At 48.0% G+C, this 19,053-nt stretch overlaps 1 protein-coding gene across 2 annotated transcripts; it reads right to left on the bottom strand.

Annotated features, from left to right (window-relative positions):
* Positions 1-1,446: 1,446 nt before the first annotated feature.
* On the bottom strand, positions 1,447-17,997 carry LOC126544948 (neprilysin-1-like). Of its 2 annotated transcripts, none has more exons than XM_050192518.3 (5): positions 17,856-17,997; positions 11,531-12,668; positions 10,215-10,473; positions 7,209-7,545; positions 1,447-2,357 (listed from the first exon to the last, which is right to left on the bottom strand). In XM_050192518.3, exons 1-5 carry the CDS (start codon positions 17,992-17,994, stop codon positions 1,918-1,920), a joined length of 2,313 nt encoding a protein of 770 aa, XP_050048475.1. In that variant the 5' UTR covers positions 17,995-17,997; the 3' UTR covers positions 1,447-1,917. The 2 variants fall into 2 exon arrangements, with proteins under 2 accessions (XP_050048475.1, XP_072141127.1); XM_072285026.1 differs by having other exon boundaries at positions 7,224-7,545.
* Positions 17,998-19,053: the final 1,056 nt, after the last annotated feature.

Raw genomic sequence — 19,053 nt, 5'->3', positions numbered from 1 at the left:
GGAGCCACAAGCACCAAGATTAGACTTATTTCTGTACTGCCGATCATTCAAACAGTACTGGAATGTTCACCGTACCAGAGTTTCTTCTAGTAAATTTGTATAGAACTCGATTAATTTCTGCAACCATGTAGCCTAGATCCTGATGCCTTACTGAGCAATAGTGAACGACAGAGCAAACTCGCTTTCTCGCTTCTACAAAAAATAACGCCATGCGCAACAGGGCGATAGTGCTACATCACAACAAACTGGCGATTACATGTTCGCAAACTTTCACTCGATCCGGTCAATACTCATGCTCGGAAAATATATATAGCCACGTCCTTGCTTACGGCCACATGACAAACCTTACTCATTAATTAGTGTACTGAAATAATATGGCCGGGAACAAACGTCTAGGTACTCTCGTGATATTCTTACACCAACACCCTGGTCACCAGCTATACAACGCAGATATACGTGATAAAAACCGCATGCGCAAAAGAAATTCTGCTCGTGTATACACATATGCACCCGAATTTGCGATCACCGACCTCAAAGCCAACGCCACACTACGATTATTCTGCAAAGGAAGTCCTCCCAGCAGCCAAAGATGACCACACAATATAGTCGAACAAAAAAGGCTTAGGAAAATAATGTTGTGTCAAGAAACCAACATCTTCTGGCTACCAGAGGGGAAATTATATACAGTTAGACCTTGATATAACGAAGTCGGTAAAATCGGCAATTTGGTTCATTATATCGAAATTTCGTTGCACTGAAATTCCACCTTTTATGCAAATAAGTACAGTCGTCGACTTTTCTTAAAGGGGCTGCAAAGCTTTCCGAATTATCGGGCAGTCGAAAAAAGGTAATTTGCTAAGAGGTGCGATCGCAAGCAGCCGCTAGTAATTCAATCATTTGGCCATCTGCGCCAGCCTAAGTTTCGATTTATTGTCTCGGTATTCCATTGCGGCGGCATTGAAACTTCGTTATATTGAAATCGCGTATAAACTCACTTCGTTATATTGAGGTTCTAAATACACGGCTGTTCTATGGACAAGAGATCATGAAAAGGTAAATAGTTCGTTATATCAAGAATTTCGTTACATTGAAGTTCGTTATATCGAGGTTTAACTACTATACAGATTTAATGAATGACCAAAATAAACGTCACTTCTGCCCCCAAGTAGGTATCTGATCCGCCATGAACTTCGCGGCCTGATAGTAAATGGCCGGTCTGCATGAAGTCACGAGTTCAAGCAGCCAAAAGAGCTCGCGCCAATTCAGTGTTTATATATACAAGGCATATACAGAATATTAACGTTTCTGCCTCGAAGCATCGCCTATATAATTGATCATTTAGAAGTCAAAGCCATAGGCGAGAGCCTAAATCAGATTAATTCTAATTTTTCAGGTTAAATCAGGTTATTCGGCAGTTAATTCCGTCACGAAGCCATGAACGAAGTCTTCAAGCAGCCCCTTTAAGGGGTTCACACTGGTTTAATTCTTACGATACAAGAAAAAATTGTAAAAGAGTAATGCGTTAAGATTTCTGTCATGTCCGCGAACGCATCCGTTGCAAATCATTCGTAGCCTATTAATCTAAAGCAGCCTAAAAGAAAACGATACTTCTAACTCAAAGCAGCAAGCTAAATCATCTGGTAGCGGAAAAGGCTCACAGCAGTTTAACGCTTACGATAGAAACTAGTACAATGTAACACGTTAATTAACAGTTGCAAGTTCAAGTCTTGTAGACGAAACGCAAATGGGGGGGAGACATTTCTGTGCGAATTAAATCTCGTAGCCGAAAGGGTTTACGCAAGTTTCTCCTACACGGTACAAAAGGAAAACAATGCAAGGTAATCTATTAATAGTTCTGTCTATCACGTCCGCTAACTAACTCATCAGTTACGACGTCTAGGCCGCCAGCCGCGCGGCCTACAGAAAGTGGCAGTTCTGCCTCGAAGCCATGAACGAGTTGTTGGGGCAGCCGAAGGCGTCCACGAATTCGGCCATGTTGAGCAACGGCCAGTGGCAGCGGTCCCGGGCGCTCAGCGGCTCGGTGCGGTCGAGGCCGCAAGCGACCAGGCAGAAGCGCCGGAAGAACACCATCTGCGCGGACTTCCAGAGGGCCGTGCTCAGGGCCAGGGCCCCGCCCCGGGTCGAGGACGCGTAGTCCGCCCTCATGGCCTCGTAGGCGACCCGGGCGGCGCGAAGCCACGCGAACAGGTTCCGCTTCAGGGGCGCCGTCATCCAGTCCACGTCCCGCGGGCGGCCCTTGTGGAAGTGGTCCTCGAACGCCCGGTAACAGCCGATCCGGTAGGAGAATTCGCGCCGCGACGCCTCGGACCACAGGGAGGTCCCGCTGGCGTTGCCTTCTGGAACAAGACGAAGATAAAGGTGGCACCCCGTAACCCTCGTTGCTTTCTGGAGCAAGATTCGGGTTCACGAGTTCTTTACTGCGTGAAGAGCTGCACGTTAAATGTTATATAAAAGTGGCACCCCGTAACCCTCGCAGGAGTTGTACAGGGAGTTGCCCCTATAGGTTACATGCTTCTATATAAACACAAGAGCTTGCGTAAAGAGAACAAGAAAAAATGTTTGCGACAGTATCAATCTTTCGCGTATTCATCGATTGAGTGATGCAAGCATGAAAGAGCGAAGGTAACTGATAAATGACTGCTGGGATGTTAGATCTGTCGATAATTTGCTCCAAAGCTGTAATGGAGCATATGAAAAGAAAAATGAACCGCACTTAGTAGTAGCGTTTGGCACAACTATACAGCGTTTTCGGGGTGACTGATCGTAGTGGGTGCGCAATATTCAGATAGGCATTTTTTTTACAGCGGGACATAAAATGACTTTGCGCGTAATTTTATAAAGCAAGACAAGAATGTGGAAATGAATGTAATCTCTTAAGGGTAGTATGCTAAGCATGGGAGATACACGAATCTAACTGAGAACATCCTTGTTTATGGGTTGAACACAGCTCGAAGCAAACTATGTGCAACAATAATCGGCAATAAGGTGGTGGGGTAGGACAGTCCGCAAATGGTAATTGCATACGTAATATGCGAATGCATGAAGCTGATATATAGAGTATATGAAGTATGCGCACCGAAAAATACGGCGTACTTTATTAAGTGTCGCGATTTTCTTGTAGAGAGGGACGGTAATTTCGTGAATGTGGTTATGCAACCATAGTTGGCTGTCGAAGTCTATTCCTAAAGAAATAAACGTAAAGACAGATCCAACGTTCTTTTGAGCAGTATGAATTAGTAAGCTGCGCTGCTACAATAACACAAAAGCCACGTTGAACGTGAGAAGATAGGCTTAGTAGGCCAGAAAAAAATAGGCCGCCCTCAAGTTCCCGCACTAACTTGCCATGACGTCATCGATTTTGACAGCATCTGCTGTCTAGGTAAATGTTTCTCGGTAAAGATTAATTTATTATACTACAGCACACACAGGCACCAAACAAAGGGCAGGAGGCAAAAGTAAGAAGGCACTGTCCGTGCAGAGCGCCATGGAGGAACGACACACAGCAGTTTTGTGTTACTTCTGCCTCATTAAATTACGGGGTTTTATGTGCCAAAACCACTATATGATTATAAGGCACGCCGTAGTGGGCGACTCCGAAAATTTGTACCGCCTGGGGTTCTTTAACGTGCACCTGAATCTAAGTACGCGGTTGTTTTCGCATTTCGCCCCCATCGAAATGCGGCCGCCGTGGCCGGGATTCGGTCCCGCGACCTCGTGCTCAGCAGCCCGACACCATAGCCACTGAGCAACCACGGCGGGTAACGGTATCTTTTATAAGAGTCAAAGCGGACAAATTTGGTATGTCAATTGGTATCTTACGTGAATTAGTTACGTTGTGTACAAGGGTTGTGCAAAAGCCGTATTTCGATAATACTAATTTTTTTTTAGATTCATGCGTAACATATCAATTTTGTGCGCTGTAGATGTACTATTAGATGCCATTCACAGAATTGTGGCATTATTCTTCATTGTTGAGTTACAGTTTTAAACGTGATAGTTGACGGGCGTCACGGCGTGGCCATCACGCGTGGCCAATCTGGGTGCATAACGCGTTCCGCAGAGTGCGCAAACATGCCAACGTCTTCAGGAGGAGCCCATAGAGACTACTACACGATCTCTCTCTCTCTGAACGCCTGTGAGTTTTCTGTACCGTCTCTACCATCAGCGCTCAAGATACCGCGCAGGAGCACAGGTCATGAAAGACAACTGTATTCATCGTGATCCCCTTGTAATCCGAACTCCCGTGTGTCGTCTGCTCCGCATCTCGTCTGCGCTAACGTTGAACAGCAGAAACAAGAAAAAAAAAGATCGTAATTCAGTGTACCAGATATTTACAGCATTTACTATATGCAGCACCGACACGACCCTTCGAGTGCATCGTAATCAAAATCAAAGAATATCTCCGCAACCTCACAGCGCAGCCTGATATTTGCGTTTCGGGGTAACTGGCTACTGCTATACAGGTTGCTCGGGAATTACACGTTTTCCGAGGTCCCGTGGTCCGCAAACATGTGCGGCCGGGTGTACGTCGCAAACAAATCGCACATCAGCTGTTTTTGTAACAATGTCAAGCGGAATAACACAAAGTAGAAAACAGTGCTGATAATTTAAAGCGGTGGACACATTACGTTAACTGTATAGTATTAGTTACGTGAAACAATGACACGTGCTGCCTTTTTTACTTTCTATTACGAAGTGTTTTGCTGCACTTCAATTCATGAAAATTTTGACCATTTGCTTATTATTTCTGGCGTCCACCATCCATACATTTAGTTATTCTGTGTCAGAGTCTGGAAGTGAGGCTAGCAGACGACATGCGAGCAATTCCTTGAGGCCACGAGCGTGAGGACAGTATATCTTCACGGCTCGGGCACTAGCACCTTCTGCGCTGTGCTTTCAAAATGCGCAGATAGTACACCAAGCACGCAGTCCAGCGTTCCTGCTAACTATTTTCAAAGTGAAACGACATATTCAGTGGCCAGGTAAAATCGTTTCCCGATGGTAACTCACGAAAACATTAGAACCGCTGCTAACGAAGCAACAAAATCAATCTTGGATGGCATGTGCCCTTACATGCGGCGGGTTCATGTGCCAGCACCAAAACAAATAAAATATTAGACAAGCAAAAGAAGTCGCACTTTCCGGTCACTTCAATAAACACTCGATCGTATCTAAGAGCTAACGTCGCTAAGTGGGCTTTGCTGAAATTCACGCATGCTATTTTTTTTTTCATTCTCACAGCAAAAGCAAGTGCATTCCGAAAAGGCAGTAGGCAATCATACATTTATCAAGTCAACTGGCTAGCCCTTACGTGCGCTACAATAAAAAAGTAAAGGTAAATTTAATGTCCAAAACCCACGTTGCCTCACAAAGCGCAACGTACTACAAGCTAAAATGTTGGCATACGTTGTTGCTAAATTTTGTCACTGTCCACCGGATTTTTCTTTGCGGGCTACACTGTATTCCTGTTCTACGTCATGAACACGCGGAAAGTATTCCGTAAAAGAATACTTCATGCATCGCTGTAGCGTACTTTAAAAGAAGCCCACTCACCTCTTACGATTTTCGAAAGAAGAAACGGATCAGAGCTGACAAGCGCTAAACCGAAGAGCAGCCATCTTGATTGTGGCACGGAGCATCAAAGCAGTACCGCAAACAACGCGTCGTGCGTGGTATATGTAGAAAACGGTGTGTATGAAATGAAAAAAGTCTAAAATTTTATTTTGTAGTTTATTATGAAGTTACAATAATTTAGTACGGTTATACTTTGCTTTAATTCGATTCAATTTATAGGCTGGAAATCAAGAACACAAACATTCTATTTTTTTTCTTATAACATGTTTTTGTCAGAGAATTCACAGAAAATTTGTTTCGCGGCAGAGAAAATATCTATGTTTTCTTTAAATTACAAGGTTTTTTTTTTTTTTTTACAGTATACTTTCACATTTTTGACGTCTCCCTTAGCACCGGCGCTGTAATTTCGGCGCGAAGTTGAAAAAAAAATGAAACTTTATCTTCAGTTTCTATTGCAGCAGTCAACGTCTTAAGGTGCAATTAACTGTAAAATAGCTCTTAGAGACAATACTTTACTAGTCTAAACTGACTTGCTGTGTCTCTGAAGCAAGGTGTGAGACCGGGCTGGTTGGTATTCCATGATGATGTAATAAGTGCAAGAGGGGACACAGAACGCAAGAAAGGCGACAAGAACAAGCGCTGATGAAGAATAATGCAATCAACAAAGCCCGACGAACGAGAAATAAACTGAAGCAAGCGCTTGTCCTTATCGCCCTTCTTGTGTTCTGTGTCCCCTCTTGCACTGGTTACATCATCAATCATTACTGTTTCTCTTTAGTGTCCCTTTCAGCAGAGCTTTCGCGAAACGTTTCTGATAAATGCTACGCAAAGAGAGGCATGATGTGTGCAATTTTTTGTCTAAGCTGTCTAAGTACGCACGAGAAAATGTTCACGCTCTTCTCCTATGGCATGAGTTCCGTGTCACGCTGTTTCACGGTAATGCGCATGAGAATGTTCATCTTCCGCAGTACGTTGACGGAGTATATATAGCAATTGGGTTTGCAGCAATAACATGAGTTTTGCAGTATATAGCAATTGTCTGCCTTTTCGACCGAACGACAGGACTCGGAGACCCCTACCACCACGCAACTTACACGACACGGGCGACAGCGAATAACGCTGCCTCCGAGATCGGCTCCCTTATACCTGGACGAGAAACCGACCGAGCGGACAACCGAACGCCAGCAAGGAACACAAAGAAATGTTCGCTTTTATAAAAGAATTATGCTCTTGGAAGTGTATGTTTGTTGCAACAAGAATATTTAGGTGCTATTTATTGTTGCACTTCGCGATTCAGTGCAGAACAGAGCTGGTCACAGGCACAGCTGTGCGGCTAGTACGGATGACTATATATAAGCCGATTCGTCATATACGGCTGCTGTCCTGTGTTGAGCTATTCGGCAAGACGCAGAACGGCAAGGTCCGGGGAGGATTCGCAAAGAAATGCTTCACTTTGAAGACGGGTGGCGATGGCACCTTGATGTTTCCGGTCCGTTACGACAGTTTTTTGACAGCGACTGTTCGTATATATAGTTAGCCTTCCTTCGACAAAGGAAAATTACATTGCGGTCTAAGGGAACTGACGACATGGCCGGTTGGCCCAGTGGGCGCACCTTCGCTGTCCTTACCGGAATCCTCGATGTCGCCGGCGCGGGAGAAGGGGGACACCGCCTCGGCGAGCTCCTTGGACAGGATGGTCCCCAGGGTGCCGTAGTTGTAGTACGAGGCCACAGAGGCGTTGTAGAAGATGGGATGCCTGAGATAGACCAGCGGCAGGAACACCGTGCCGTAGAGGTCTCTGTAGACTACGCGACCCCGCAGCTCGACGGAGGCCAGGGCTCCCTTGAGACCATCGGGAGGGTCCCGGATGGAGACATCCTGGGCGACACGGTGCAGCGACACGTAGTACGCCAGGAAGCTGCGGTTCCCTCGGGCGAAGCTGCTGCCAACCTGTTTGCGAAAGCAATCGTCGACAGTCGATGCAAAAGAACGACCGTTACTTTATATATATATATATATATATATATATATATATATATATATATATATATATATATATATATATATATACGCACAGCGAATGAAATCGAATGCACCACGCTTTGGGTGCACGTTTAAGAACTCTGCGCGGTGCAAATTTATTCCAGCATTAAAGCGGTCCTACCGCAGCTGCCGATTCGATGTGACTGCATAGTACTCAGTGAAATGAAGCATGATGCCAGGTCAGATAATTATTCTGTAGCAACGTGATTATAGCACATTTTACAGGTTTTTCTTTTACGTTTTCGAAGTAAAGAAGAAGAAAAACACTATGTTTCCAACCTCTGACGCAATCTTCCAATTTCGCTGTTATTATTTGAATTTTCTGGTTCTGGTTGTGTTGGTCTTGAATAGTATACTGCAGTATCTCCAATGCTTTAACCGTGACCTTTTGTGAAGTCTGTGATATAAAGGGTTCCTTCTTTCATGTGTGAGCCTTCCTCGCGTCTCATTGGGCGCAGGGTATTCTAGCTCCCGAGGCACCGTTAGGGCACACATCATGGACGAATGAAAGAAACTATAGATATAGGAGGGTCAGAGAGCATTCAGTCACGCCGCTAACATTGGCAGGCCAACTCTCCGTGGAGCTATTCTCTCGTCTTTCCTTTCGAAAAGTCGGTCCAACACGTGACCTTCAAGACTAAGTGCATTGGCCGAGAATCTTTGGTTCCTTGTAGTTTTTAATCAATGCGCGCTTAATTATTAAGCTGCCCTGCTGTGGCTCCGCCTGAAGAGCGAGAACACTAAAACCTACCATATATCCGCGCAGTGACGTGACGATCACGTGTTCCACCGACTCTATTGGCTTCTATTGCGTTGCGCAATGCTCCCTCTTCGTTATTTCTTTCCTGCATGGCACACGTGCTGATGAGGAGCCGCATCGATATAGATATCATCTCCAAGGTAGCCGCCTAACGAGGGAGGCTCCGCTAATCATGGAGGAAGGAAAAAATTTGGAGGGCACGCGTAAGCTTCGCCTTTAAGAGTGTAACGCAATAACATTCAGATCCCTGACTGCTCTTCACGCTTCCCGGCAACTGGAGCGTATGTAACCGTAATGTTTACCGGAAATGCTCGCGGCGAACGCTATGCCCGAAGGCAGGCTTTCTGGTAGAAACGCGGCCTCTTGCGTGGGCCGTGATGCGGCGGAAACGAGCGCCACCTGGAAGTGTTCCAAGTGAAACGGGCGCGCCGCTTCGTGGACTCTCGAGAAATTCACGCGCCGGCGCCCGCGAATGGCGGAGGCCGTCGCCGGTCTATGAATGGTAGAAACGCTGGAAAGGGGGTCTGAGTTTTCGGGTAACAGAATTATGTTTTCTCGTATATTCAAATTGCAATCCGACGCTACCATGTTTGTAGGTTGTATGTAAGTCGTTTTTTACGATTTTTCTACGTATTTTAGCTTGAGAAATGCAATCAGTTCAGTAAGTTCCTTGCGCCACATGGAGGTCCTGGGTACGGTGGTTCGAAAATCTTCGACGACGGACGTCGACACCGAATTTTCTACGACACAGGGCCCTGAACGCTATCGTGTTAAACGTTCGGAGAGAGCATTACGTCACGCAGCCATCCTTGGCAAGCGAACGCTCCGAGAAGCCAGCCCTTTGCAAAATGGTGGCCCAGCACGTCACCTCTTGCGTTGAGGTCACGGAGCAGTAATCGAGATATGAGGAGACGTTTGGTCCCCAGTAGCTATGCTAGTAGTTTTTATTCGGTGCGCGCTCGTTCGGCTACCCTGCCGTGGTTCAGCCTGCAGAGCGGGAACATCTAAAACCAACCGCGCACTATAACGTGCGACCACGTGTTGAGCCACCACACTCGGCTTCCATCACGTTGCGCGATGCTCCCTCCTAACTTCCTCCTTCCTCCATGCCGGTAATCATGAAATTGAAGAAAGGAGAAAACTAGGAGGGAGGGGTCATAGGATAAAATTGAAGCCGCAAGAAGTCGGACCAACACGTGACCATGTCAAGGTAAGTTTTAGTGACTTCCCCCGCAGCGCGAGAGCTGCGCTCAGTGCCATGAAAGAAGGAAAATTGTTTTCCTTCCTCCATAGCAAACTTTTCCTATAAGATAATATTTTCGACTGCAATGTGCGACTGCCGCATCTGTGCGCTGCTGGAAAAACGGCTAATGTACGGATCCCTCGCAATAAACGACCGCAGTTGCATTAGTATACCGGGAGAAAATGCATGCGCAGAGAACAGTCGGCAAATCAACCCGAATAAGTGTGCGTTGATTAAAACCTATCGGGAACCAAACACGCTGCACCAAGTATACCGAGTATGGCGTCACGTATTGGACTGACCCTCCTAGCGCAGCTCCTTCCTCCATGTTGCTAATAAAAGTGCTCCTTAATCAACGTGGTCCAGTTGTTTCACTCATCGAACAATCTTATCAAGAAGGGGGAGAATACAAGGCGAGCACAATTACTGGCGATCCGGCAGCGCGACACAAGAGAAGCAGGGAGAAGCGGCGACAAGAAAAAATATGGGTATCACGGTCTCTCTGCTGCTGCATATCAAGTACGGCCAACGAATGGATGGCCGACGTCACTGGTTAATCAATCCTTTCATCACCTCGCCCATCGTCGCGTTGCTGCTTCCGAAGCTCGTCGCGAATGACGTCATCGTGACGTGTCTCAGCCTGTTCCGCGTCCTCCTGGTCGTGACGTTGTCCAGCCACTCGGGCATCGTCGCCATGGAGGAGCGGCGGACACCGTCGAAGAGGGCCTCGGCACCCCCGAAGTCTACGTCTCGGAAGGCCAGCCCCACCAGGACCAGCGGCCAGTCGGGCTCCAGAGCCCTCGTCGCCGCGTCCAGGCAAAGGTGCTCGGACCTGAAGTTCAGCCCGCAAACCGGCATGCAGCCTTACAGCCAGGCTTCAGGTGTCAGTTACGGACCCACCTGGCGCTCAAATCTTTCCGCAGGTGACAGCAGCGAACTTTAGTTTGGAAAATCTCGGTACCTAACACTCGGATGAACAGTGACGCATGGATCCCTGTTTGGAATGGCGTCTCATTTTCTTTTCGTCCCTAGCGGCCGTTGTCGGCAACGCTAGGATGACAAATTAGAGCGTCGTAGCGCCCTCTGTAAGCGGAAGCTTTAGCTCGGGGGATATCCTATCTAAATACGTGAGAAAGGAGAAATCGTTTTAGCGGCAACCACTGCACTAATTTTAAAAGAAAAAGTTAAGACCTGGTGACTGCTTGTAGCTAATGCTTTATTTAAGCCGCCAGTCCTTTATTAACATTGCTGAAAATCGCAGGCATTCAGAAAACGAGACTATCAAGTTTACAACTCTGTAACACAGCAACGAAAACAATGTTGCAATTCTGTAAACTGCATATAATAGTACATCTTAAGCGGACAAATTCGATTAACTATACACCGCTCCCAAAAGCAGAACTTCGTGCTTTTATTTTATTTTCAAACATTCTAATTTTCGGCAATATTTATTAAAAAGGACAGGCCATAAATCAACATTTTGCTTTCAACAGTAAGTATTTTAACATTTTCGCTCAAATGCGGCGAATTTCATTAAATTCGGCCTAGGCATTATCTCAGAAAAGTATTGCCGTGTTTTACGCGTATTTGAATAGGCGTTGTCGAAGTTGGAGTTGAGCTAAAGCTTCCTCTCTGACAGCGAGGGTGCCGTGGTGTCGCGGCGATGCCTTCTCCCCTCACGCTAGCCAGGTGTTCCGCCCTTTCACCCGCTCTGCTCCGTCAAGGCGCAGCACGTGGCGTGGAGTCGCAGCCAATGGCAATGCAAGTTTAGATGCCGTTTCGCTGCTACAGACGACAGACGCCGGATTTTTCACTCAGTGGGCCTTTTTACGCTTTCGCATCAACAAACAGGAAACAGCTGCGTCAGCAATCCGCATTCGCGCCTTCACCTGTACGGATAGTTGACGCCGAACCGCTTGACAAAATCGAGGCGCAGAGCGCGAGACAGCGTCGCCGCGACCAGGTACCAGGCGGTGACGTTGACCAGCGTCCGCTCCAGATGTCGGGCCACCAGGCGCGACGCGTTCAAGCCCCTGAAGAGCACGGCGTTGTCGTGACCGCGGACGGGTTCGTTGGCCTTGAACGAGCCGAAGGCGACGTCCCACAGACCGGCGGGAAATCCCGGGTCTCCGATCAGGTCGGCGACGTGTAGCCACGCGTCTTCGTCGTCGGGCGACTGAGAGACGACGTGCGCCGTCTGGGCCAGCGCGCCGTCCAGAGCTAGCAACGAACTGGCGAGGTCGTCACTGCGGACGCGGTCGCCAGAAGCGGCGCGAACGACTTTGTCCAGGTAAGTCAGTACCGCACGGTCCGTCGCCTCAGGCAGGAGTTCTTCCCGGATGGACTTCGCGCTGTAGATGTGCAGGAAGACGCGGCCTTCCGACCTCCGTCTCCGGATCCCGACCACGGAGGCGAGACCCGTGGTGAAGGATAGCGTCAAGGCCTGCAGCAACGCGTCGAAGGACGACTCTGAGCCCAGGATGGCAGAGACGTCCAGGACCTCGAGAATGGACGCAACCTCTCGCTTCACGTCCTGTTCTGCTTCCTCCATGTAGAGTAAGCAGTCCCGGACGAAGCGGCTGCCCACGATGAGGCCCGCATGCAGCTTGGGGTGCACGGAGGACCGCTCAACGTCTACCGACGTCAGCCGGCGGCGCAGGTCGGCCAGGTACCGTTGGAAGGCGTCGCCCAGGAAGCTGAGGCCGTCGCGCTCCCTGGTCCACTTGCCGCACACGTGTTGGTAGAAGTCGTCGCACGGTTCGACGTCGCGGTCCACGATCGTGGACAGGTAGCCCGACGCGAGCTTGCACTCGGGGGTTCGACACGATACGACGAGGTCGCTGATCGAGCCGATGCGCCGCCTGGTGTTCGTCAGGTAGGCGGCGAGCAGCGTGATGAAGAGCAGCCCGCAGACGGTCGTGAAGAAGGCGATGGTGGACGACGACGACGACGACGAGGACGCGGTACGGCCGTCGTACTCCGAGCCGGAAGACTCGACGCCGTTGCGTTTGAAGGAACTGCTCGAGTCTGCGCGTTCCAAGGCGAGAATGCGGAGCATAATATCCATGTCGGGGCCAACACTGATTTCCCATTTATGTAGTCAAACCTCGTTATAACGAAACGAGGTGTAACGCTATAATAGATGTAACACTATGTAACAGATGTAACGCTATGTAACAGATATAACGAAGTAAGTTAAGTTCCCCTTGAAATCTATAGAGATTCATAATGCAGTACACGTAATAATGGACATAACGAAGTGATGGATATAACGAAGTAATTCTGGCTGCCCATTCACTTCGTTATAACGAGCTTTTAAAGATAAAGATATAAAGAGATACCTCAATGTAGGCAGGAATGCTCTCGTTACAACACAGCCGGGCTGATTCTGATGCTTCTAACGTCCAAAAGAAAATAACTACGCCCGCGTTCACATCACTTTCGAATGACTCGTATCAATTAACGGAGCCAATTGAATATATACGACGTCGTAGACTCACGTCCATGTAAAAAACGGCACGCAGTGACACACCTCACGGCACAAGGCGTTCATTCTCAAGAGGACGAGCACGCGTTTTGTTTTTATTCACTTCCACTTTACTTCCGCGGTCTGACCCATGCGAAAGCAAGAGCGCGATGTAGACACCTAACGCTCCCTGAACACAACGTTGCGAAACCTCTATTCACAACCAAGGTTGCTATTCGATAAGACGTGTATATCCAATCCCTGAGTCAGAGCGACACCGGGCCGACGCGCGGCGAATGTTGTTGCTTAATTACAATGCTTAGCTGTATTTAGGCCCTGTTGGTGCGCGTAAACCGTTTTGAGATTGCGTTTTGACAGCTGAAGGCTTTCTCTGTGCATTTAGTACTTCAAATAGCCTATCCTTTTTTGTACGACGTCTGCTGGTGTTTGATATAGTCTCTCCGCACTATCATCCAATGATCGTCGGCTACATTTCTCAGACCCCCCCCCCCCCCCCAAAAAAAAAAAAAAAAAAAGGTTACGTTCTACTGACTGCCAAGAAGAACAGATCCTCCTCTAAAATTTTCTCCTAATGCAAAACTTGAATTCCTTAATTCAAGGAATTCAGAGCCCCCTTCCCGAGACATGCAGAAAGCTGACACTGCTAATTGCCGCAGAATAACGAATTCCAGTCGGTTTCACCCAGCAAACTGAAAAATTAACTGTTGAAGAACGCAACTTTCACGCCCTTAGCAGACGCCTAGCTATGAGTGACGTGACGTTTTCTCGCCGTCGGGAAGCACAAAGCGAGCGAGTTGCGGCCGAGGATACATGAGGGGATCGCGTACGACCATGTTGTACCAGCCTTCCAAGTACAAATAAACACAAACAACAAATACAAACAACGTGCGCCATCAAATAAAATAGAAACATATGTGAATTGAATAAGCAAACACACACGTAAGCGCAGCAGGAGAAGAAAAAAACTAAGGAAACAAATGTAAGGTTACGAACACCATATTTAACTCGTTATAACCATCTGAGCAGAGCCAGCTTGTGAGGGAAACAAAAAAAGAGAAATAGAACACGAAAACCGTACAGCTAAAAAGGAAAAACACGGCAAAAAAGAAAAACAATTAGGCATTCAATCGTAAGAGAAATCGAAGGCTTAAATAATTTATATTATTGTAATAGTGAGCGAAGTTAGCTTTTGAATATAAGTGTCAGGCTCGGTTAATCCGAGGCTCGCGTAAAACGATCTCTCATTTTTCCATGTAGTTAGAAGCTTCCCAAGTAGAGCTTCCTAAAGAGCACACTTTCGGCAAAGCAATGAAAAGAGATTGCGTACACTCAGCTGCAAAGCATGGGCGTGGATACCTACCTTGGAAACTTCGAAGAGCTGCAAACAAGGAGACAATTTTGATGAGAAAGGTGGCTTGTGATTGCTAGATGCGGCGCCATGTGTACCGCCTGCTTTTAGTTTATTATAACAGGTAAAAAAGAAAGATATTGTTTATGATTGCGACAGGGTTGTTGTGCCTTTGTAGGTAGCTTCCTGAACTAGGCAAAAATTTTCACGCGATGAATCGCAATGGTATATTAAATTACAAAGTGATTTGTCATGTCTGTTTGACTGGAATCTAAGACTGGCAATGCTCCCAAGATGTCCGTCCCTAAAGCCGTCAAAAAATGCACTGCCGTTTCGGTTAAGCTCATCCCGAACTTGTACAGGGATGGCTCTTGGAAAACTGTTTGCCGGAGCGACAAGGCAGACAGAAGGCATGGCGACGCGCAGCACGTGAGAACCGATAATGGCGAACAAAGACGTACTGACGACTCCTTTTTGTCGGAGTAAGTGATTGCCCTGCATTTCGCTCCGTTTTCGAAGAGTTATCGTCGATCACTAGAGTACATTAACACCGATTGGGCACGACTGTTACAGGCAGGCATAGGTAAGCGGTGCAAGGTAGTAGATAGAGAAGTTTTGAGGAAGAAAAGAGACTAAGGAGATGTGTACAGGAATGCTAGAATGAAAACCATGCACAGCACACCTGATTAAACCAAATAGGCTAGGAGACCATTTTTCACCATCATCATCACCACTAGTGTAAAGGCACATTGCGTGGTGACGTTAGAGAGTTCGCTCTGAAAGAGTTAATCGCGGGACAAGCAGGTGCCTTCGCATGCAGGAGTTGCAGCACTCCTCCTCCTTTACGCTTTTGTTTTACAACCTTTAGGGTTCATCTTGTCTTGCAACAGTGCAATCGTCACCAGAATTCTTTCTCGCGGAAGTAACTTGTCTCGTACGTATGTGGGTTGCAATCGCGGGACAAGTAATCATTCCCACGTAACGGAGTTGCCAGCACTCCATTATTGTACACCCTTTGAGCTATCCTATGTTCACCGGCAAAAAAAGAAAGTTTGCAGCCTTAGGTTCTCATCTAGTGTCCAAACAATAATCGTCATCTGTCTTGCTTGTCTTTCCTTTCTTGAAAACGCTGCGCTCGTTACGTTCCTGTCGGGAATGCCCTGTCATGCTGATAACGCGCATGCCGTTCCTAACTTGGAAGTGCCGGGCTCGCAGCGTTAAAGAGGAAATGCGGTCACGACAGATGACGATTATTGTTCTGTGGCAAATATACACCCCAAAGGGTGTAACTGTTTTTAGTGTACACTCTTAGAAAAATTTACACCCTTTGGGGCTTATCTTGTCCCACAACAATAATCGTCATCTGTCTTGCCTGCGTTTCCTTTCTTTAACGCTGCGAGCCCGGTACTTCCCAGTCACGAACCGCACGCGCGTTATCAGTGTGACGCAGCATTCTCGACAGGAAAGTAGCGAGCGCCGAGTTTTCAAGAAAGGAAACGCAAGCTAGGCAGATGACGATTATTGTTGTGGGACAAATATACACCCCAATGGGTGCAACCTTTTTAAGAGTGTACGGCGTGCCTCATAATCAAAAAGTGGTTTTGGCACGTAAAACCTCATAATGAGTTATATTATCAAAGCGAAGCTGTCTTGGCGTGTTCGCTCGGTCAGTTTCTAGCCCAGTAAGGTGCGCCGATCCCAGCGAAAATGTAAAAAGAAACGGTCGATCCAGGAGTTTTGAGATGAAAAAAAACTAGGCCAATCCCGGCGACTGTGTAATAGGGCCGATCACGGATGCGGTGTGGTCAAAACTACACTCTTAAACAAATGTACACCCTTTAGGTCGTATCTTGCCCCACAACAATAATCGTCATCTGTCTTGCTTGCGTTTCCTTTCTTGAAAACGCTGCGCTCGCTACTTTCCTGCCGAGAAAGCACTGTCGTGCTGATAACGCGCATGCCGTTCGTTACTGGAAAGTACCGGGCTCGCAGCGTTAAAGGTAGGAAATGCGGACAAGACAGATGACGATTATTGTTGTGTGGCAGATATACACCCCAAAGGGTGCAACTGTTTTTAGAGTGTAGACCTACCCTATACACTCTAAGAAAAGTTTACACCCTTTTGGGTGTATATTTGCCACACAATAACGATCATCATCTGCCTTGCTTGCGTTTCCTCTCTTGAAAACTCGGCGCTCGCTACTTTCCTGTCAAGAATGATGTGTCAAGCTGATAACGCGCAATACGTTCGTGACTAGGAAGTACCGGGCTCGCAGCGCTAAAGAAAGGAATTGCGGGCAAGACAGATGACGATCATCGTTGTGTGGCAAGATACAACCCAAAGGGTGTAAAAACTTTTTTTAGAGTGTAGACTCGAGTTAAAATTAAATGATGGGGTTTTACGTGCCAAAACCACTTTCTGATTATGAGGCACGCCGTAGTGGAGGTCTCCGGAAATTTCGACCGCCTGGGGTTCTTTAACGTTCACCTAAATCGATGTACCACGGGTGTTTTCGCATTTCGCCCCTATCGAAATGCGGCCGCCGTGGCCGGGATTCGATCCCGCGACCTTGTGCTCAGCAGCCCAACACCATAGCCACTGAGTAACCACGGCGGGTGTGTAGACTCGAGTAATCAGCGGTCGCGAGGGCGTGGATACGGCCGAGTACATAAAAGCATGCATTGTGAAAGTGTGGCATTTGCACCTGTATCATACGGGCCTGAAGCGCAACCTCAAAGCCAAGAGCAAAGGTCTTGCCGGCGGCAGGACACGTATTATTATTTGTAAAGCTGTAAAACGCGGCGCAGAGCGTTACACGGTCGTAACCGCAAGATCGAACGGCGAAAAAAAAAGAAAAGTGCGACAGGGGCGCCGTTCCTCGCTCGCAGTTGCAAATGAAATTCCGCTGCGTTCGCCAAACGTCGTATTCCGCCATGTTGGCCAGTCGAGCCAATCAGAGAGGCTGTGGCGGGATCCTCTCCAGTTGGGTCACAATGCCAATATTCCAGACCTCGCTAGCACATCGTGCTATCATCGTGATAGCACACTTTGCGACGGTTCGCCCCCTTGGCTTCGTCGCATTTTTCAGCCAAACGCATCGCGTGCCGCCCGGGTATCTGGAAAATGTCTGAACCTCCGTCATCCTCTACGCATGCGCCGTGGATATCGAGACAGCACGGCGGTGGCGGCGGCGTGAGCGTGCCTCAATGGTACCATAACTGCTATGGAAGTAAACCCCAAAGGGTGCAAACTAATTTTAGTGGGCAGAGTGCAAGTGTAACGTCGTCTGACTCGGGCTCGGTCTACGCGAAGGTCTAACGCTTCGGTCTACACTTTTACGTCGAACAGTTGAGCATGCGCCGTAAACTCGGGCCTCACCGGTGGTAACCAGCGAGCTGGCCTCCTTCGGCCTCCTTGGGCGCTCGCCGAGGGCCCTGGCGGTTTCGCTCGGCGACGATTCGTCCATCTTGGGCGACTCGCACGACATGGAGAACGGCTCCGTTCCGGGCACAGCCATGGCGGCTGCCGCTCGCGATGGCGATGGCGGCGACCCTCGAGCGTGGCACGTGCCCGCAATGAGGGGTGGGGGCAATGAGTCGAGTGGTTGTAAGACACTTCTAAATTAGTTCTATAGTCCCACGTTCCGCTATTTAAATCTAGTTTCGTTTCACTTCCAAGCAGTGGCGTAGCAACGGGGGGGGGGGGGGGGTAGCCGTGGGCCCCGGGTGCGAGAGGCCAGTGGGGGGGGGGGGGGGTGTCATTTACGTCTGAAGACACCCGGAAATTGTTGATATCCTCGACTACACCCGGGAGGGGGAGGGGGGGTGACAGAAGACCTATGAGCCCCGGGTGCCAGACGACCTAGCTACGCCACTGCTTTCAAGCACACGAAAAACCGCCTGCTTCTTGGCCAATCTTGCACCCAAACTGCAGTTCCACGAATTCCAAAGCATTTTTCCATGTTCAGGCTATGGCAATAGAAAGCAAGCTACTTTATCAATTGATAAACCATGAACTATAATCTCGCAAGTCGTTTGCAACACAGTGGAAGCCGCAAAACTCCTTAGCCAATAGGAATGCCAAACGCCCCTCAAGGTGTGCTCGCCGCATCGTCTGCTGAATTCAAGATATATGGCATGCATGCCCAAAGATTCTAACATGTCACCTATCACTGCAACGTACCATGTACCCACCGAAAGCAAAACTCCCTAATCATACCAATAATCGGACAGTTGTGCCCATCACTGTATTCCACTGTGCAAAGATATTACCTGTGCACACCTCCTACTTTTGGCAGTGCTGCAAACAACTTGAGAAAGAGTGTAGTCCGGTTAGACTGTCCTATTCTCACGACTTTAGGTGGAGCAGGCAAGAAAACTTCCAGCCAGTCCATCTTTGCACTTCTATCTTTCCAAGATTGAAGTTTCTAGTAATCCAACACCAATTAAGCCTAATTTGATGACATCCTCGACGCATCAGTGCGCATCAAAGCACCCTGATGCGTCATTTCATCCAATCGTCATTGCACCAGGGCAACCCGTTGATACTTGTTGATTTACCGTAACATTCACCTTTA

The sequence above is a fragment of the Dermacentor andersoni genome, chromosome 10 (genome assembly GCF_023375885.2).
Source record: "Dermacentor andersoni chromosome 10, qqDerAnde1_hic_scaffold, whole genome shotgun sequence".
Classification (NCBI taxonomy): Eukaryota; Metazoa; Arthropoda; class Arachnida; order Ixodida; family Ixodidae; genus Dermacentor; species Dermacentor andersoni.
Note: the sequence above shows the minus strand (reverse complement) of the source record. Positions and strands in the feature narration are given on the sequence as shown.